Source organism: Gossypium arboreum, chromosome 10 (genome assembly GCF_025698485.1).
Source record: "Gossypium arboreum isolate Shixiya-1 chromosome 10, ASM2569848v2, whole genome shotgun sequence".
Taxonomy (NCBI): domain Eukaryota; kingdom Viridiplantae; phylum Streptophyta; class Magnoliopsida; order Malvales; family Malvaceae; genus Gossypium; species Gossypium arboreum.
This window is the reverse complement of record NC_069079.1, coordinates 6060083-6079126: the sequence shown is the minus strand read 5'-3', so window position 1 is coordinate 6079126 and position 19044 is coordinate 6060083. Positions and strand designations below refer to the sequence as shown.

The 19044-nt window shown below is 33.3% G+C and overlaps 1 protein-coding gene across 1 annotated transcript; it reads left to right on the top strand.

Annotated features, from left to right (window-relative positions):
• The first annotated feature begins 16560 nt into the window (after positions 1–16560).
• Positions 16561–18573, top strand: LOC108472184 (pollen receptor-like kinase 3). Its single transcript, XM_053019957.1, has one exon. The coding sequence runs from the start codon at positions 16561–16563 to the stop codon at positions 18571–18573; it is 2013 nt and encodes a 670-aa protein (XP_052875917.1).
• The last annotated feature ends 471 nt before the right edge of the window (positions 18574–19044 follow it).

Here is a 19044-nt window from a genome sequence, read left to right as displayed (position 1 = left end):
CTCTCGGAGGTCGAACAGAATTTAGAGCCGGAGCCTATACCATAGCTGACACTGGATCTGGTTGGCGGGGGCAATCCCTAACTTAATGCTCCATCGACCCATAACAGAGGCATGCTCCTAATTTCCTCTAGCACTCGCCCTGATGGCGCTTCCCAAAATCACTGCACAGCTGAATCTCAGTCACTATTACTGGTGCCTCAGCCATCGAGGGCCTATCAAATCTCGCCCACTTCTTAGGATGCCGACTAGGACCAGAGGGACCCAAATCCCCCTTAATCTTATTCTGATCCTTCTCACGATCATGCTGCTCGTACTTAATATGCTTCACTTCTTCCACTATTTTTGCTTTGTTAACTAAAACGGTAAAAACTCGCTACCTTTGAGGAGCTATCAGAACTCGCAAATCATATCTCGATCATTCCTATAACTTCACGCACTTGTCATAGTCAGATGCTACTAAAGTCCATGTATACCTACTTAGTCGAAAAAACTCAGCTTCATATTCCGCCACAGATCAGTCACCCTGAACTAGGCTCATAAATTCACGCCGGCAGGCCTCAACACAACTCGCCACCACATACTTACCCTAGAAGCCGTTCTTGAAATAGTCCAGTCCACTTGTTCAGGCTGAGCTCCTTGCTCAAAGGTCAAACACCACTGATAAGTTTCATCTCTGAGTAGGGACACAGCACTAATCAATTTCTGAGTGGGAGTCCAGTCTAGATCTATCATAATACGCTCAGTAGCTTTGAGCCAATATTCCGCAACAGTAGGAACAACTCCTATGATGCCCCTGAACAATTCAGCCCCATTCGACTGGAGTCGTTTAGTAATTGACCCTCAGTATTCTGATCTTGAATGAGTCCCTACGACCCTCTCTAATGCTCGAATCATGGCTTAGGACAGTACGTCATCCCCAGCCGTCGAAGTCTAAGACTTCATATCAGCAATGGGAGTACTAACAGTCTCACTGGTCTCCAGATTGAGCATACTACCCATAAAGGATGACTCTGCTAGAGCTATTCCTCAGCGTCCTCGATGCCGCTGTATACCACGTCCACGATTACTGCAAGAACTCAGTGTAGTAATCTAGCTACAATGTCAGAGTATACAGATCAGTTCAAACTTCTAATAGGATGATTTTGTTAGTTCACATCAAAACATTTTACCCATAACAGTTTAAGTATTATAGTCTTTATAACAGAACATAAATACTTACTGGGTCAGTGTCGGAGGCTCGGTCGTTCACTAAAGTTTCAGTGTTTCTATATTATTTGAAATGTTAAATTATCATTAAGATACTTTCTCAAAAATTATGAGCCCAAAGAAAGTTTGAGTGTTGACAAACTTGGCTCTGATACCATTAAATATAACACCCTAAACCTGATCTAGACATCTAGACCAAGTTGAGAGAGTTACATCACCAATACTAAAATTACTACTATCATAATGGAGTCGAAACGAACCATTTATCACATAGTATCCTTCACAACAATTAATTAAACACATAATCTTCACAAATACTATAACATCATAGAATATCAAAATCTTTAATAGTAATACTTAAAAGAAAAATAAAAGCTTGACCGAGCTCTTGCGACACTGAACCGATCAAGAATGGGAATCACCTGAAATCTAATCAATAACAAAATAAGTTGTGAACTCAGTGCATAAATGGAAATTTATTCAATTAATACTCGCTTATAAAGCAATTCCAAATTTAGAGATTAGGTTCGACATAACATTAATTTCGGTTCAGATTCAAAGCAGACAAGTTATATACATATATGCAATTTTAGTTTATATACAGTACAAATCAAATTCAGATGCAACATTTCTATTTCTGTCCACTACACACCGTCTTCGGTTATCCCAACACACATTTATGGACATTCAATATCCAACCAACCCTACACATTTTTAGAGTGTTCATTGACACTTTCACAGAGATGCAGCTTGGTTGCTAGATTAATATGCGACAAGTACCAGAATCAGAGAAATAATAATTGTGGCGTAGCCACAATTTCAGAACAGACTTCTTTCTCATTTACAATATCTCAACACATGCCAATGCAGAACACAAATGCCCGTAACATGTATTCAGTCATTCCAACTCATTATACCATTAAATAAGACAGTTCGATATCAAAGTATTATAGTGCATATATAATTATGTTACTCATAGATCAGTCTCATAGTATTAAACAATTCTCATATAATCAGATTGAATTATCCGTATATTAAGGAAGCCAATATCAAGATTAAGTAACATTCACGGCCTCAAAACCAACTTTCGAGCCCAATAACTTGTCACATGGCCATGTTACACACCCGTGTGCCTTGCTGCTTACCCAAACTTACCGAAACTTCAGTAACAATCACAGAGATCGTCTTGTTGCTTTTCCTTGTTGTTAATACTCTTGTCTGATTGTTTCAGTAACAATCACAGAGATCATTTATTTACCTATCAGACAAGAGTATTAACAACAAGGAAAAGCAACAAGACGATCTCTGTGATTGTTACTGAAACAATCATTTAATCAATAGAATTTCCCGATTACTCACTTAATGCTTATGTCGAAAGTTTCGACACGAAACCTTCAACTTACCCAAACTTACCGAAACTTCAGTAACAATCACAGAGATCGTCTTGTTGCTTTTCCTTGTTGTTAATACTCTTGTCTGATAGGTAAATAAATGATCGTTAATAAGAGATTCTCGTAACTCACAAAAATACCCCATTCCAAGCAATTCACAAAACGAAGAAAAATTGCAGAGATGCTCCCATTAACAGTTACTTACTTGATAGCCTTCTAACCAGTGGCTAACAACAGAATTTTCATTAATCCTGTATTCCCCCCGATACTCCGATTAACAAAATAATTATAACGAAAAAGAAGAAAAGAAGATAGAAAATGACCAAGAAGGAAAAAAAAATGAAGAAGAATGAACTATCATTATTTAATTTTCTAACTTCCAAGTTGATTTCTAGCATTTGACAAAAATGTTTTCCTTATGGGAAACCTTTGGGACTCAAACATGGGAGCTAACAGGTTACAGACAGATACTTAACTAGTGAACTAACAAGTTCATTCTTGTCACAATTTCAAACTGAATTGAACTTAACCGGGTAACGCGTGATTATGGGTTGATTTCAAAAATCACAAAACTTTTAACGATGCAACTCGAACTTCAAGGCTTAAACATTAAAGCAGAGCACAGAACCAGGGATACAAAACTCTAATTATGCAAAATTTCATAATTAATTTCTTAAAATTTTGGGGCGTTACATTTTCACTCTCACAATTTCAACCCCTGCAAAGTTGCCACTCACTCGTCAAATATCCCAAGAATCCCGGGATAATATTTTCTTTACATTTTCGGTCGACCTCCACCTATCGTAAATTATAGGTGACCAAAACTTGATTCAATTCTAAAAAAATTAAAAAAATATGAACTTTGAGTTAATCAAATCGATAATTTGAGTTTCGATTTCGAACCAAGTTAAATTTTACAATTCGAATTATTTGAATAATGATTGGTTTAAATACCCTTTAGTACATGTCAATTTTGAAAATTACCATATTGGTTTCAAAATAATGACAAAAACTTAGAATAATTTCAAAATGTTAAAAATAATATTATTTTTAAAACTCAAAATATTTATAATAATTCTAAAATTTATATTCTCCACCAAATATAAACATTATAAAAATTGTAAAGAATTTATAAAAATTTTAAAGTTAAAAATTTCCTAAAATAAAATTTTGAGGACCTAGATCCTAAAACTTATACCTTAAATTACAAAAAAAACCCTCATAAACCCTAAACAAAAATCCTCAAAAAAAATCTTAAATCAAAACTTTAAAACCCTAAAAAATTTTAAAAATCCTAAATCATGGGGAGAGCAAGAAAATGTTTCTAATTAGACGCGCTTTCCTAACTAAGTAGGAAAGTGCATCTATCTGAAAATATTTTCCTATCAACTCCACTGAAAACTCTTTCATTTAAAAGCATTTTCATTCCCTGACTAAAATCGACCTAACTCAATAATTTTTTTAAAAAATCAGCATTTTTAGATAATTTATCTCTCCAATTACTTAAAAAAATCTTTAATTAATTAAAAAATCAAATGAAATATAAAAAAGGGTAGGGGTGGTAATTAAATGCAAGCAAGGTTCTGATCGGTAACAGTGAGAAGACAAAGACAAAGTTAGGCGCATTTTTAAGGGTGGTGGTTGGATGGATTTATACACACACAAGTGCCGACAGTGGGTGCACAGTGGGTCCCTCAAAATTCTTTTTAAATATATATATGATTCGCTACATTACATTGACTAGTTTCCTGCTTATTAAATATTTAATAATACAGCACGTGGTAAACAATTCTTGTCTCGGTGGACTTCAAATGGGCTCAAAATATTATCCCATATTTTATATTATATATGGATGTAATTTTTCTACACAAAATAAATAATTATATATGATCTATAATAAAGAAATATAAAATAAGTTAAATGTTTAAAATATTAATCTTACAAAAATTTTAATTTACGTAAAATCAATTTAGTTTTATATTATGTAACTAATACTAAGCAAGAAAATCGAGAAATAGAAAACTAATTTAAATCAAAATTTTTAGATAGTTTATGAAATGCAAATTTAAAATTATGGTTATTAAAATTAAATTAAACTTTATTTTTATTTAATTTATAAATAGTTTTAAATTTTATGTTGTAAAAATAAGGGTTAAATATAATATTAATACCTAAACTTATCCACTTTTCCCATATTAATACTTATAATTTTATTTTTCCTAGATTGGTACTCAATTTTTTTCTATCAACTAATTTGGTACCTAAGTCAAACACCGTTAAGTTTAAGATACGTGATGAATAAGATTGTGACTAGAGGTGATCATGGGCGGGTCGGTCGGGCCCAGATAAAATTTTAGGCCCGTCTACTAGGCTCTGGTCTGCCCGACCAAATATGGGCCTAAAATTTTGCCCAAGCTCGCCCGAAATAAAATTACTAAGCCCGCCCGCCCGCCCATATTAATTTTTTTCTTATTTCATTAAATAAAAAATTTAAAAATATAATAAATAAAATATATTTAAAAACATAAAATAAATATTAAAACAAATAAAAATAATACTAAAACAATTCTTAAAACAATACACAAATTAACAATATAATAAAAATAGTTATATTAAAATTTAAAATAATTAAAATAAAATAAAATATATATTAATATATAATTAAAGAGGCCCGGCCAAAAAACTCTTATCGAGGTCTGCCCGCTTTTTTAAACAGGCCTCGCTTTTTTGCCCAAGCCCATTTTTCAGCCTATATTTTACCCAAACCCTCCTATTTTTCCCAGGCGAGCCTTGGCCAGGCACCATCCCGACCCATGATCACTCTAATTGTGACACGTGACATAAATAACATCATAGTGATGTCATAATCTAAAATTTTTTTCTTTTGACTTTTTTTCTCCCCCCAATTCAGTTGTTCCTCTATTTTTCTTCTTCTTCTTTCTGTCCCCAAATCTCTTTCATTTCTCTTTTTATTAGATTTTCAAATAAAAAACTTTCAATTTTTTTAATCAAAAGCTTCTTCTCTTTTTCTTCTTTCTTTGAGAGTCTAAAATTTCTCTTTTGTTCAGCTGAGAGAGAAAGAAAGAACGGAACTTTGTCGTTGGTACATGGTATCATTCATGTATAGGCATGTTACAACCACAAGGAATTTAGGCGACATTTCTTGAATTTGTTTGAAGAGTGTTGTTCATCTGTCTTTTATTCTCCTCTCTAAGGTTTATTTTTGAAAAACAAAGAACAAAATCAGGGTTTGGATTTGCGGGAAGAATGTGCGGACTTCATATCTTCATTGTATGGATCGTGTTATGTTAGAATTAAGTGACCCAAATTCTTATTTAAATAAAATACGATGGAAAATAAAATAAAAGTAAAATCCATATAGAACTAGACTTCTTTTATTTTATTTTAGAATAAGGTTTTTAAACCTTATTAAACTCCATCTATTTTATATTGATTAGGATAAGGTGTTTCAATCCTACTAGAATATGGCTTTGCAAGCCTATAAATAGACATAGTCTATTCCTCTTGTATTTGAGTGAGTAAAAATTTTTCGACATAGTGAATTTTCTTCTCCTCTGCTGTGGTTTTTTTTCCGAAAGGGTTTCACGTAAAATTTATGTGTTCTTTATTTTTATTTATTTTATTCTATTTTATTTTTCACAAATTGGTATCGAGCTTAGGGTTATTCATCTCGATCACGGTAATGGCGTCTTTGAAGTATGAAATTCATTGTTGGATCGCAACACCGATTTGCGTTGTGGCAAATTAAGATGCAAGCGTTCTTGCACAGATGGATCTAGAGGATGCCCCGCTAGGATAGATAAGATGCCTTCGACATTAACAGATGAAGAGAAGAAGCGTAAGGATCGAAAGGCATTAACACAATTACATCTCGCATTTGTCCAACGAAATTTTGCAGGATGTGATGAAAGAGAAAACGCATTGCATTATGGAAGAGGCTAGAACAAATATGTATGTCGAAAACTCTAACAAGCAAGTTGCATATGAAGCGGCGTCTTTATGCTCATCGTTTGGAGGAAGGTGCGTCAGACACGAACACTTAATGTTGTTTAAAGAAATTCTCTCAAACTTGGAGGCCATGGAGGTTCAAGATGATAAGGAAGATCTAGGGTTGATTCTACTTTGTTCGTTGCCCCGTCTTATTCAACCTTTAGAGACACGATTTTATATAGCCGCGAGTCTCTCACAGTTGATGAGGTTTATGATTCTTTAACCTCGTATGATAAGATGAAGCATCTTGTGGTTAAACCCAACTCTCGGGAGAGGGTCTCATTGTTCGTGGGAGACAAGACCTAATGTTGATGATGATCGTGGTAGAACACGAGAACGGAATCCTCGTGGTAAATCTAAGGGTAGATCGAAATCTTCAAACAGAGGTAAAACTTGCAACTTCGCAAGAAGAAAGGGCACATTAAATCTGAGTGCTATAAGCTACAAAATAAGATTAAAAGGAGGCTGCGAATCAAAAGGAAAAACAAACCGAAAATTCGGTGAAGGCGATGTTGTAGAAGACTACGCGATGGTGAACTTCTAGTTGCTTCATCAATGATTCTAAAGTAAGCGAGGAGTGGATACTTGATTCAGCTGCACCTTCCACATGAGTCCCAATCGGATTGGTTTACAACTTATGAAACAAAGATTCTGAAGGTGTTGTTTTGATGGGAAATAATGCTTCATGTAAAATCGCAGTGTTGGAACAATTAAAGTTAAGATGTTTGATGGAGTTGTCGAACACTTAGTGACGTGCGGCATGTTCCGAATTGAAAAGAAATTTAATTTCGTTGAGTACTCTTGATTCAAAGGTGCAGATACACATTGAAAGTGGGGTTTTAAAGATTTCAAAGGGTCCTTGTTGTGATGAAAGGGCAAAGAAAGATTGCCAAGTTATATGTTTTCTGTGGTTCTATCATATTGGTGATGCAAATTGCCGCTTCCTCTTCCTTGTCGATGATGATATTACTAAACTTTGGCATATCGCCTAGGGCATATGAGTGAGAATGGCATGGCGAATTAAGCAAAGAGGACTTCTTAATGGGCAAGGAATTTGCAAACCGAATTTCGTGAGCACTGTGTTTTTGGGAAGCAAAGAGAGTTCGATTCACTAGAGGAATCCATAACACGAAGGAAACATTGGAGTATATCCATTCGATCCGTGGGGCCGCCCGAGTGCCTTCGAGAGGTGGAGCTAATTATATGCTAACCTTTATTGATGATTTTTCCGAAAAGTTTGGGCGTTCTTCCAAGCGAAAAGCGATGTGTTTTCCACATTTAAGTCTTGGAAAATTATGATTGAAAAGCAGACGGAAAAGCAGATAAAATACCTCCGCATGCATAATGGCTTAGAGTTCGCTCGATGAGTTTAATAGATTGTGCAAGTCGGAAGGATCATGAGACACTTGACAGTTCATCATACTCCCAACAAAAGCGGCGTTGCAGAGCGAATGAACGAACGATCATGGAGAAGGTTCGATGTATGTTGTCAAATGCCAACTTACGAAGTCATTTTGGGGTAAGCGATTTCTCGTGCATGTTTTTGATCAACCGATCTCCATCCGCTGCCATTGAAAAAAGACTCCACAAGAGGTATGGTCCGTAATCCCGCTAATTATTCGATTTAAAGATTTTGAGTGTCCCGCATATGCTCATGTTGATAATGGAAAATTGGAACCGAGATCCATTAAATGCGTTTTCTTGGTTATAAAGTGGTGTAAAAGGCTATAAGTTATGGTGTCCTGAAAATAGAAAAGTTGTGATTAGCGAGAGATGTTGTTTTTGATGAAACGCTATGCTACCTAACTTATCTCTTAAAGACTCTTCCAATAAAGAAAACCAAAAGCGGTGGAGCATCGATTAATACTGAGAATCAACTCCTCAAGCCAGATACAAAATTGAGAATAGAGTTGCTTCTTCACCGCAATACTCTATCGCCAAAAACAGGACAAGAAGAGAAATTAAACCTCCAAAGAAGTATGCCGATGTTGATCTAGTTGCTTATGCTTTAAATGTGGTGAAGATATAGATGCGAATCAAGAGCCATTTAATTATTCGAGGCGATTAGTGTGAAGACTCGTAAAAGTGGATGTTTGCTATGCAAGAGGAGATGGAATCACTCCACAAAAACAGAACATGGGATCTTGTAAAACTTCCTAAAGGTAAAAAAGGCGTTCGTTGTAAATGAGTGTTTAAAAGAAAGAAGGGACTCGGGAGTTGAAGAACCGGATATAAAGCAAGGCTTGTTGCAAAGGGTTCTGATCAAATTTCGAGTGGACTTCACAGATGTGTTCTCTCCAGGTTGTTAAGCATAGTTCGATTCGAGCTTTGCTTGGTATTGTTGCCATGCATGATTTGGAGCTTGAGCAGTTAGATGTAAAACCGCATTTTGCATGGAGAACTTGAGGAAGATATTTACATGCAACAACCGGAGGGTTTTATAGTCTCGTAAAAGAGGACTATGTTTGCTTGTTGAAAAAAGTCCCTTTACGGTTTGAAACAAATCACCAAGACAAGTGGTACAAGAGGTTTGATTCCTTTATGACTTCTCATGATTTCAAAAGAAGTAGTTTTGACAGTTGTGTCTACTTTAAGAAAAACGTTGATGGTTCTTTTGTGTATCTACTTCTTTATGTTGATGACATGTTGATAGCAAAGAAAAGATAAAGAGAGATAAGAAAGGTTAAAGCCCAACTAAGTGAAGAATTTGAGATGAAAAATTTAGGACCAGCAAAGAAGATACTTGGTATGGAGATTCTCGAGATAGAAAAGCAAGTAAATTGTACCTAAGTCGGAAGGGTACATTGAGAAAGTTCTTTGCGGTGTTCAATATGCAGAGTGCTAAGCTCGTTAGTACTCCTTTAGCGACCCATTCGGACTTTCATCGGCCTTATCTCCTCAATCGATAATGAGATTGAGTACATGTCACATGTTCCATACTCTAGTGCAAGAGGATCTCTCATGTATGCTATGGTTTGTTCACGCCCGATTTATCATATGCGATCGGGCAGATTAGCGATACATGGCGAATCTGGTAAAGAACACCGGAAAGCGATTCGATGGATTTTAAGATACTTACGAGGCACTACTAATGTTTGCTTACAGTTTGGAAGAACTAAAGATGGAGTTATAGGGTATGTTGATGCTGATTTTTCTGGAGACCTTGATAGAAGAAGATCTCTCACAGGTTACGTCTTTACAATCGGAGGTTGTGCAATTAGTTGGAAAGCCACTTTGCAAACTACAGTCGCTTTGTCTACCACTGAAGCTGAGTACATGGCGATTATTGAGGCTTGTAAAGAAGCTATTTGGTTGAAGGGACTATTTAGTGAACTCAATGAAGACCTTCAAATCAGCACAGTATTTTGTGACAGTCAGAGTGCCATCTTTCTTACAAAAGATCAAATGTTTCATGAGAGAACAAAACACATTGATATTCGGTATCATTTTGTTCGTGATATTATTGCTCGTGGTGATATTGTTGTGAGCAAAATTAGCACTCATGAAAATCCTGCAGATATGATAACTAAGTCACTTCCTATAACCAAGTTTGAGCATTGCTTAGACTTGGTTGGTGTTCATTGTTGAAGTTAAACCCTTAAGGGGTTTTTTGGAAGAGGTGAAGAACTTGTTTATTGAAAGTTCGCGATGAAGAACTTGTTCATTGAGAATTTGTGTCAAGGTGGAGATTGTTAGAATTAAGTGACCCAAATTCTTATTTAAATAAAATACGATGGAAAATAAAATAAAAGTAAAATCCATATAGAACTAGACTTCTTTTATTTTATTTTAGAATAAGGTTTTTAAACCTTATTAAACTCCATCTATTTTATATTGATTAGGATAAGGTGTTTCAATCCTACTAGAATATGGCTTTGCAAGCCTATAAATAGACATAGTCTATTCCTCTTGTATTTGAGTAAAAAAAATTTTTCGACATAGTGAATTTTCTTCTCCTCTGCCCGTGGTTTTTTTTCCCGAAAGGGTTTCCACGTAAAATTTATGTGTTCTTTATTTTTATTTATTTTATTCTATTTTATTTTTCACATGTTATTAAGGTTTTCAATATTGGATTTAGATGAGATTGGGTGCGATAATTGTTTTAAAATTAGGATAAGTGATTGGGTTTTAAATCTAGCTGGGGGCTTTGTTTCAATGTGAAAATCAAGGTTTGGATACAAAGAAAAGGGAGCTGAAGAGATATTTTACAATTACAATGGTAATTCGAAGAGATTGAAATTGAACGGTTATTATTCATACAATGAGTTCGATGATTTCAATAGCGGTTTAGGTTATTGGAGTAGCGAGGAGTCATACTGGGCTAGTGAATTCGAGTCGAATTCGATGAATCTGAATAAAACGAAACAAAATAAGAAGAGTTCCAATAGGAACTTTAAGCCTACGTTGTTGAAATTATCTAGAGAAATAACTCAAACGCTTCTTTCTAGATTTAACGACGTCGTTCTTGATTCATGGAAAAATAAAAAACTAAGAGAGAGATTTAATGAAAAAGAAAAGAAAGAAAATAAAAAGAATAAGAAAGATGTATGAAAATTGATAAAATTTTGGGGGGTTTTTCTACAGAAGAAATAAAGAAGAAAGATGAAGTATATGAGCATACCCAGAAAAAAAAGAGAGAAAAATAAGTAAAGAAAGTAAAATGGCGAGAGGAGGAGGAAAAAAAAAAAGAGGTACAAAAAGACACCACGTGGTGGCATGCGATTGGTCAGCGTTGCCACATCAGCAAAAAGTTAATGTCGTTCATTTCAAGTACCAATAAAGTGGACAAAGAAAAAATTCGAATACTAATCTCGGACAAAAAAAAAACCATAAGTCCAATCAGAGAGAAGTGAACAAATTTGGGTACTAATTTTATATGGGTACTAATTTTATATTTAACTTTTAAAATAAATATTTTATATTTAAAATAGTAAAAATAATTTTATTTTAATAAAAATTACATAATGATTCTTGATTATTTTTATTTGCTTGAGAAATGAATTTAGTTTTATATTGTGTAACTAATACTTGAGCAAGAAAATCGAGAAGTAGAAAACTAATTTAAATCAAAGTTTTTAGATGATTTATGAAATACAAATTTAAAATTGTGGTTATTAAAACTAAATCAATTTTATTTTTATTTAGTTTATAAATAATTTTAAATTTTTATGTTGTAAAAATAAGTGTTAAATATAAATTAGTACTTAAACTTATCCACTTCTCCTAAATTAGTATTTATGATTTTTTTCCAAATTAGTACTCGATTTTTTTTGTCACCTAAATCAGTACTTGAGACTAATGTCATTAAGTTAAGTTTAGGACACGTGGTGGAATAAGATTATAACACGTGACATAAATGATGTCACGGTGACGTTATAATATAAAAAAAAAAAACCTTTTTTTCTCCCTCCAATTTAGTCATTCCTTTCTTTTTCTTCTTCTTTCTCTCCCCAAATCTCTTTCATTTCTTTTTTTTTTTCTCATATTTTCAAATCTAGAAAACTTTCAATTTTTTAATCAAAAGCTTATCCTTTGTTTCTTCTTTCTTTTAAAGTTTAAAATTTCTCTTTTGTTCAGCTGAGAGAGAAAGAAAGAACAAAACTTTGTCATTGGTACATGGTATCATTCATGTATGGGCATCTTACAACCACAAGAAATTTAGGTGACACTTTTTGAGTTTGTTTGAAGAGTATTTTGTTCACCTGGCTTTTTTTCTCCTTTCTAAGGTTTATTTTCGAAAAACAAATAACAAAATCAGGGACTGGGTTCACGGGAAGAATGTGCAAATTTTATATCTTCATTGTATGGATTGTATTTTTAGTTTTTTCAATATTGGATTTAGGTATGATTGGGTATGATAATAATTATTTTGAAATTAGGATAAGTGATTGGGTTTTAAATCTAGTTGGGGGCTTTGTTTCGATGTGAAAATCAGGGTTTGGATACAGAGAAAGGGGAGAAGAAAAGACCTTTTACAATTACAATGGTAATCCAAAGAGATTAAAATCGAACGGTTATTATCCATACAGCGAGTTTGATGATTTCAATAACGGTTTAGGTTATTGGATTAGCGAGGATTCGTATTGGGCTGGTGAATTCGAGTCGAATTTGATGAGTTTGAATAAAGCGAAACAAAATAAGAAGAGTTCCAAGAGGAACTTTAAGCCTCCATTGTTGAAATTATCTAGAGGAATAACTTAAACGCTTCCTTTTAGATTTAACGATGCCACTCTTGATTCATGAAAAAGTAGAAAACTGAGAGAGGGATTTAATGAAAATAAAAAGAAAAGAAAAAGAAACATGTATGAGCATTGGGGAAAATTTTAGGGGTTTTTGACAGAAGAAAGAAAAAAAGAAAGATGAAGTATAAGAGTAGACCCAGAAAACAAAAGGAAAAATAAGTAAAGAAAAGAAAAAAGGGAGAAGATGAGGGAAAATAAAAAAGAAAATAAAAAGAAAAAGGGGTTACAAGAGGATGCCATGTAGTGGCATCAGATTGGTTACTGCTGCCACGTCAGCAAAAAGTTAACGTCGTTCGTCTAAGGTACTAATATAGTGGACGGAAAAAAATTTGGATACCAATCTGAGACAAAAAAACCATAATTACCAATCTGAGAGAAGTAGACAAATTCAGGTACCTATTTTATATTTAACCCTAAAAATAAATATTTTATATTTAAAATAGTAGAAATAATTTTATTTTTATTAAAAATTACATAACAATTTTTGATTATTTTATTTTCTTGAGAAATGAATTTTAGAAATAGCTATGATTTTTAAAAAACTTATCAAATATCAACTTATTTTGTCAAATTAATTTTAAAAAATTCAACATTTAAAATTAATACTGAAAATTTGAAGAACCAAATCGAATTATCATACACGATTTGAAAAATTCAAAAAACAGACTGAACTAAATTCTACCCTAGGTGTAAATGAATACCTCTTCAAAAGAGGAGGGATCCACTTACACAATTTTAAAATTAAAATTAATTTAACTTTGTATTTTTTAAATAATTTAATAATCCAACCATTCAATTTATTAATATAATTGTGTTTATTATTATTTAAATTATTAAATTAATTCAATATTCTATCCGTTAATCTAAAATATTATTTATATTAATATATATTTAATAATTAATATTTTATATAAAATAACAAACTTTATCTACAAAAATTTATAAAATATTAAAACCAATTTAATTTTACAACGCCATAAAAGTGAATTATTCCTCTCTCACAAATATTAGGCACGAAAATATAAATAAAAAATAAAATTATAAATTATAGTATTATTATAAATATTATGAATAATTTAAAAAGAAAAAGAAAAGATCTAAAATGATAGTATTAATTAACGAGACTTTTATTTTGCTTGAACGAGTCTTAAAATGTATATTGACCAAAAGTAAACCCAAAACTAAGGTCTCCCTATTCTCACATTAACTAAATATAAAAGTCATGGAGGTGACTTGTCTAAGTATTCTCATCCCTACTTAGTAGCCGCTCCTTGACCATAGTTATTAATTTTATATACAAGTTTCAACTTTGGGGGTTGAAGTTCTCAAACTACGAATAACTGTAAGTGATTAAACATGTTTCGCACTTCTAACATAAAAAATATTTCTAAATAATTACTTTTTAGGAGAAAAATTGTTTCTCTCAAATCAAAAATTGATTCAAAAATAGGGGATATCAATTAGTTCATTCGATTTTAATCGAAATTTGAATACATTTACCGAAAAGCACTTTTTCTAAAGTTAAAAATTTTAATTTCTCCTGAAATTTTTTTTTCCAGAAGCATTTTTTAGAATTATTCTTAAACTAGGTTTAAGTGTTGATTAGAGTTTAGATGGAGGTTTTAGAAATTTTGATTTATTTATTATATTTTTATTTTTAATATAATTTAAATAATGAATTTAATTTTTACCGATTAGAGTAAATTGATTTAATTCTAGATTGCATAATTTAATAGGCTTAACATGGGTCTATAATTAAAAACTTATTTCTATTTAACTCTAGATATAAAAAAATTATAAATAATAAATATATTTTTAAAAGTGTAATATTAATTGAATAGTGAATTTAGGCCGGGGATGTGGACTAACTTAGATAAAAAAACAAGTACAAAGAAAGAAAATAAAGAAAATATCAAACCCCAGTGCCCCATCCAGTGATCCGATAGGACTATGGGCAGGTACCATGTGGAATAAAAACAAAAAATTTAGCAGGAACTGTTTTCATCATGTTCTAAATGTTTTCTCTCTTTTTTTCTTCTTCTTATTGTAGAGTCTTTTTCCTTGTCTTCCTTAGATCATGATGTTTGACTATTTATATGATATGGATATTATATATTGACGTGATGTACTAGATAGATTCTATGCACATCAACACGTATCCTATCCTAGACTTAATACGTGTGTGAGAATTAAATGTCGATAATGACAATAAATCACAAAGAAAGAGAGAAAAAATAGAACACAGAATTTTACATGAAAATTCTTTTGAGAAAAAAAGAAGAAGAAAATTCACAATATCAAATTCGAATGACACAAGAGGAGAAATGATTATGTCTATTTATAGGTTTAAAAATCTTATTATAATCAAAGTCAGATAGATATAATGTAGTAAGATTAAAACATCTTATTCTAATCAAACATCAAATAGAGGAAGTAAAAGTTTGTACTGATTTTACTTGTGCAACCTGTATCGTACCGCAGGGACCTTCGGCCTTCGCACCCCCGATTGCGACCCTAATCCAATTCGAATAATTTATGAGCATCAATTTCTCATTTACGCTTCTAGCGTTAGGTTGCATTTATATTTTGAAGGGTTTATTTCTTTTATTTTTGCATACTTTGAAGTTATTAGTATACTTATGAATATGGGCGATTTGCATCTGGATTGACATATTTTTGTCCGGTACTGTAGGATCTGTTTATGATCAAAACATTGTCCATCCGAGAAGCTCTCTCTTGGATTAAGTCGAAAGGGTGGGATAATGTCTAGGTTGTGTCAAACACTAAGGATGCTATTATTTCATTGAATAGTCAATCTTTAGGAATATGTTAAAATTGTTTAATTTTGCGTGATTGTTTACAATTGGAAACACAATTTCAATATTTTCTTTCCATTTGACACGTCAAACTGTTAATAAGGCGGTTCACAGTTTGGCTAGGACGGTCTTATCCTATACAAATCATACATATTTTATTTCTTCTCTTGTTTTTTTTAAATTGTAAGTTTTGAGTAATGTGTGAATAGCTTTACGGTTGGAAGGGATGTTTAAGCCTAGGCGTATAGAGTAAGCCTGTTGACTTGGGGTTAGTGTAGTTCCCTTTCAATTTGGTGTTAGACTGATTCTTTACTTCTTTTCTTCATAGTTTTAATGATAAGCGACTTAGGCTAAAAAAAAGTATTATCACAAGTCTTGACTTGTATGGAGCAATGGTTAAAGTTATTATTAGTCACTTATTTAACATAGATTGGAACACTATTACCCACATCCCCTACCCCAATTTATATAGAAAAATAATATGTAAAATATAATTGAATTGATAATTAAATTAATTTATTTTTAATTTGCTTGGATTCTGCCTTTTGTGAAGAAATCCACACTATTTTGGTGCAGAAATGAAGGCTGAAACCCAAGTTTTGAGAGGTGGTAATGATAATCATTTCAAATCCGTACATGTTAAACGGTAATAACGGATTTTTCTTAAACCTTTGACTTGTTCAAAAACTTGTTTCCTCTCCCTCTTTCCCTTTACCTGTCCCTCACAAAGAGAAAAAGAAAAACGACAATATCGAGTCATCATGAGAAAAAGACAACAACAATCCAAGAAAATACGAAAAATCAGCACATCATTAGCTCCTTACTATCAAAACCTACTAAATATACATTGCCAAAAACCGCCTTGAGGCTTCCTTCCACTTTGGTTAAAAATAAATGGCCGAGGGATGGCTTTTCAAGTTGTTTATTCTCATGTTGTTGCCACCATTAACGTTTTCTGTATCAGATTCTAAGGCCTTGTTAGAACTCAAGAAATTTTTTACAAATTCTAGTGCTCTTAATTCTTGGGTGCCAAACTCAGTCCCTTGCACTAAACAAACACCTTGGGGTGGATTGCTTTGTCATAATGGTGTGGTTCAAGGCTTGCGTCTTGAAGGAATGGGGTTATCAGGAAGTATTGATATGGATGCTTTGGTTGAGATTAAGGGTTTGCGCTCTCTCAGTGTTATTAACAATTCTTTTCAAGGAATTATTCCCCAACTCAATCGATTGGGGGCTTTAAAGGCTTTATTCTTATCAGGGAATCAATTTTCGGGTGAAATCCCACCCCATTTTTTTACTAACATGAAATCATTGAAGAAAGTTTGGTTATCACATAACAAATTCATAGGGGGCATTCCATTTTCATTGGGTCAGTTGCCTCATCTAATCGAATTACACTTGGAGAACAATCAATTCAGTGGATATATTCCGGCTTTTGATCACCCAAATTTGAAGTCCATAAATTTATCAAACAATAGACTTGGGGGGGAGATCCCTATTAGTTTATCAAATTTCAGTGCAAACTCATTTGCAGGAAATCCAGGTCTTTGCGGGAAAATCTTGGGTGTTAACTGTACCAAGCCAGTTCAAAATACTGCGAAACTAGTGACAAATCAAAAACATGTGGTTGGTAAATCTGATAAAAAATTGCCCTCGAAAATCATTGTGGCACTCATAATATTAGGAGTGATGTTGGTTTTTGTAATTATCTTAGCAGCAATTAGATGGGTGAAGAAGAAGAAGAAGAAGAAGGGTCCCAATGGTCCAACCACTAGCTCTGAAAGGGCCATCGAAGTGCAGGTTTCGGTACCAACTGCGAAAGAAGAGGAAGTAAATAGAAAAAGAAGTGGAAGCTCTTCTCGTAAAGGGTCGGGTCATGTAAAGGGAAGTGGTGGTGTAGCGGAGCTAGTCATGGTAAATGATGAAAAAGGCAATTTTGGGTTGACAGAGTTGATGAAGGCAGCCGCAGAAGTGCTGGGAAATGGGGAGCTAGGGTTTTGTTATAAAGTTACGATGGCTAATGAAGTTCTGGTTGTTGTAAAAAGGATGAGAGATATGAATGCATTAGGAAAAGATGAGTTTGATAAACAAGTTAAACAATTTGGAAATCTACGACACCCCAATATTTTAACACCTTTAGCTTACCATTACCGAAGAGAAGAAAAGCTTCTTGTCTATCAATACCTTCCTAATGGTTGTTTACTTTACCAATTGCATGGTATGAAATTTTATCTTCCTCCTTTGCCTGTGTATCTCAAATTTGTTATTGTATTCAAATTCATTCAACATTTTATGCCGTTATATGGAACAGGTGAGCATGACACATCCTATGTTGGACTTGATTGGCCTGCCAGACTAAAGATTGTGCAAGGAATTGCCAAGGGACTGGATTATCTTCACATGGAACTTGCTTCTCTTGATGTGCCTCATGGCAATCTCAAATCAAGCAATGTATTACTTGGCCCTGATAATCATCCATTTCTGTCGGATTATGGATTTTGCTCATTAGTAAACACCGACAGGGTCGAAGCTTTGTTTGCTTATAAGACCCCAGATGTTATAAAACATGGAAATGTATCTCCTAAAAGTGATGTATATTGTTTAGGAGTTGTGATTCTTGAAATCCTTACAGGGCGATTCCCATCTCAATATCTTAATGATGGGAATCGTGGAACTGATGTAGTCCAATGGGCGGAATCAACATTTGCTGAAAGTCGACAGGTAGAAATGCTTGATCCAGAAATAACCAGCTCCCAAAATTCATCACTCGCCAACATGGAGAAGCTCCTCCATATAGGCTTACTTTGCACTCAAACAAGTGTTGAGAATCGTTTAGAAATAAAAGAAGCCCTTAGAATGATAGAGGAGGTACAAGTAGAGGAAGGCCCCCTCTCGATATTAGTATAGAATAATCCAAGTCCCTTACCACCTATTCGAGATGGATTTGCATAATAGATCAGAACATTTGAGGTGGAGATAGTTTCGTCTTTGCTATCTTGTTTAGCCATCTACAAAGTAAACTATGTGCACAACTATGTAAATAGAAGTTTGAGTTTTGTGTCGTTTAAAAAATTCTCACCGTAGAATGAGTACCAATGGCTTTTTACAATGATCTGTAGGTCCCTACCGTAGAAAATTTAGGTTGATGCTCAAAACAAGTATTGTAAACAACATTTTTAAATGTAAATTTAGAACTTTCTTTAACTTGTACATTGGTTGTCATGTTTTAGCTTTCTAAAAACATGTTTCTTAAACAAGTGTATACTGCTTCAACATTTAAGTAAGGAAATATTTTGTTGTGTCACGGGATTAGAATTTAAGTTTGATAACTTATGAATCTTAGTTCTTTTATAAATATTGAAATTATTTAAAAGAGAT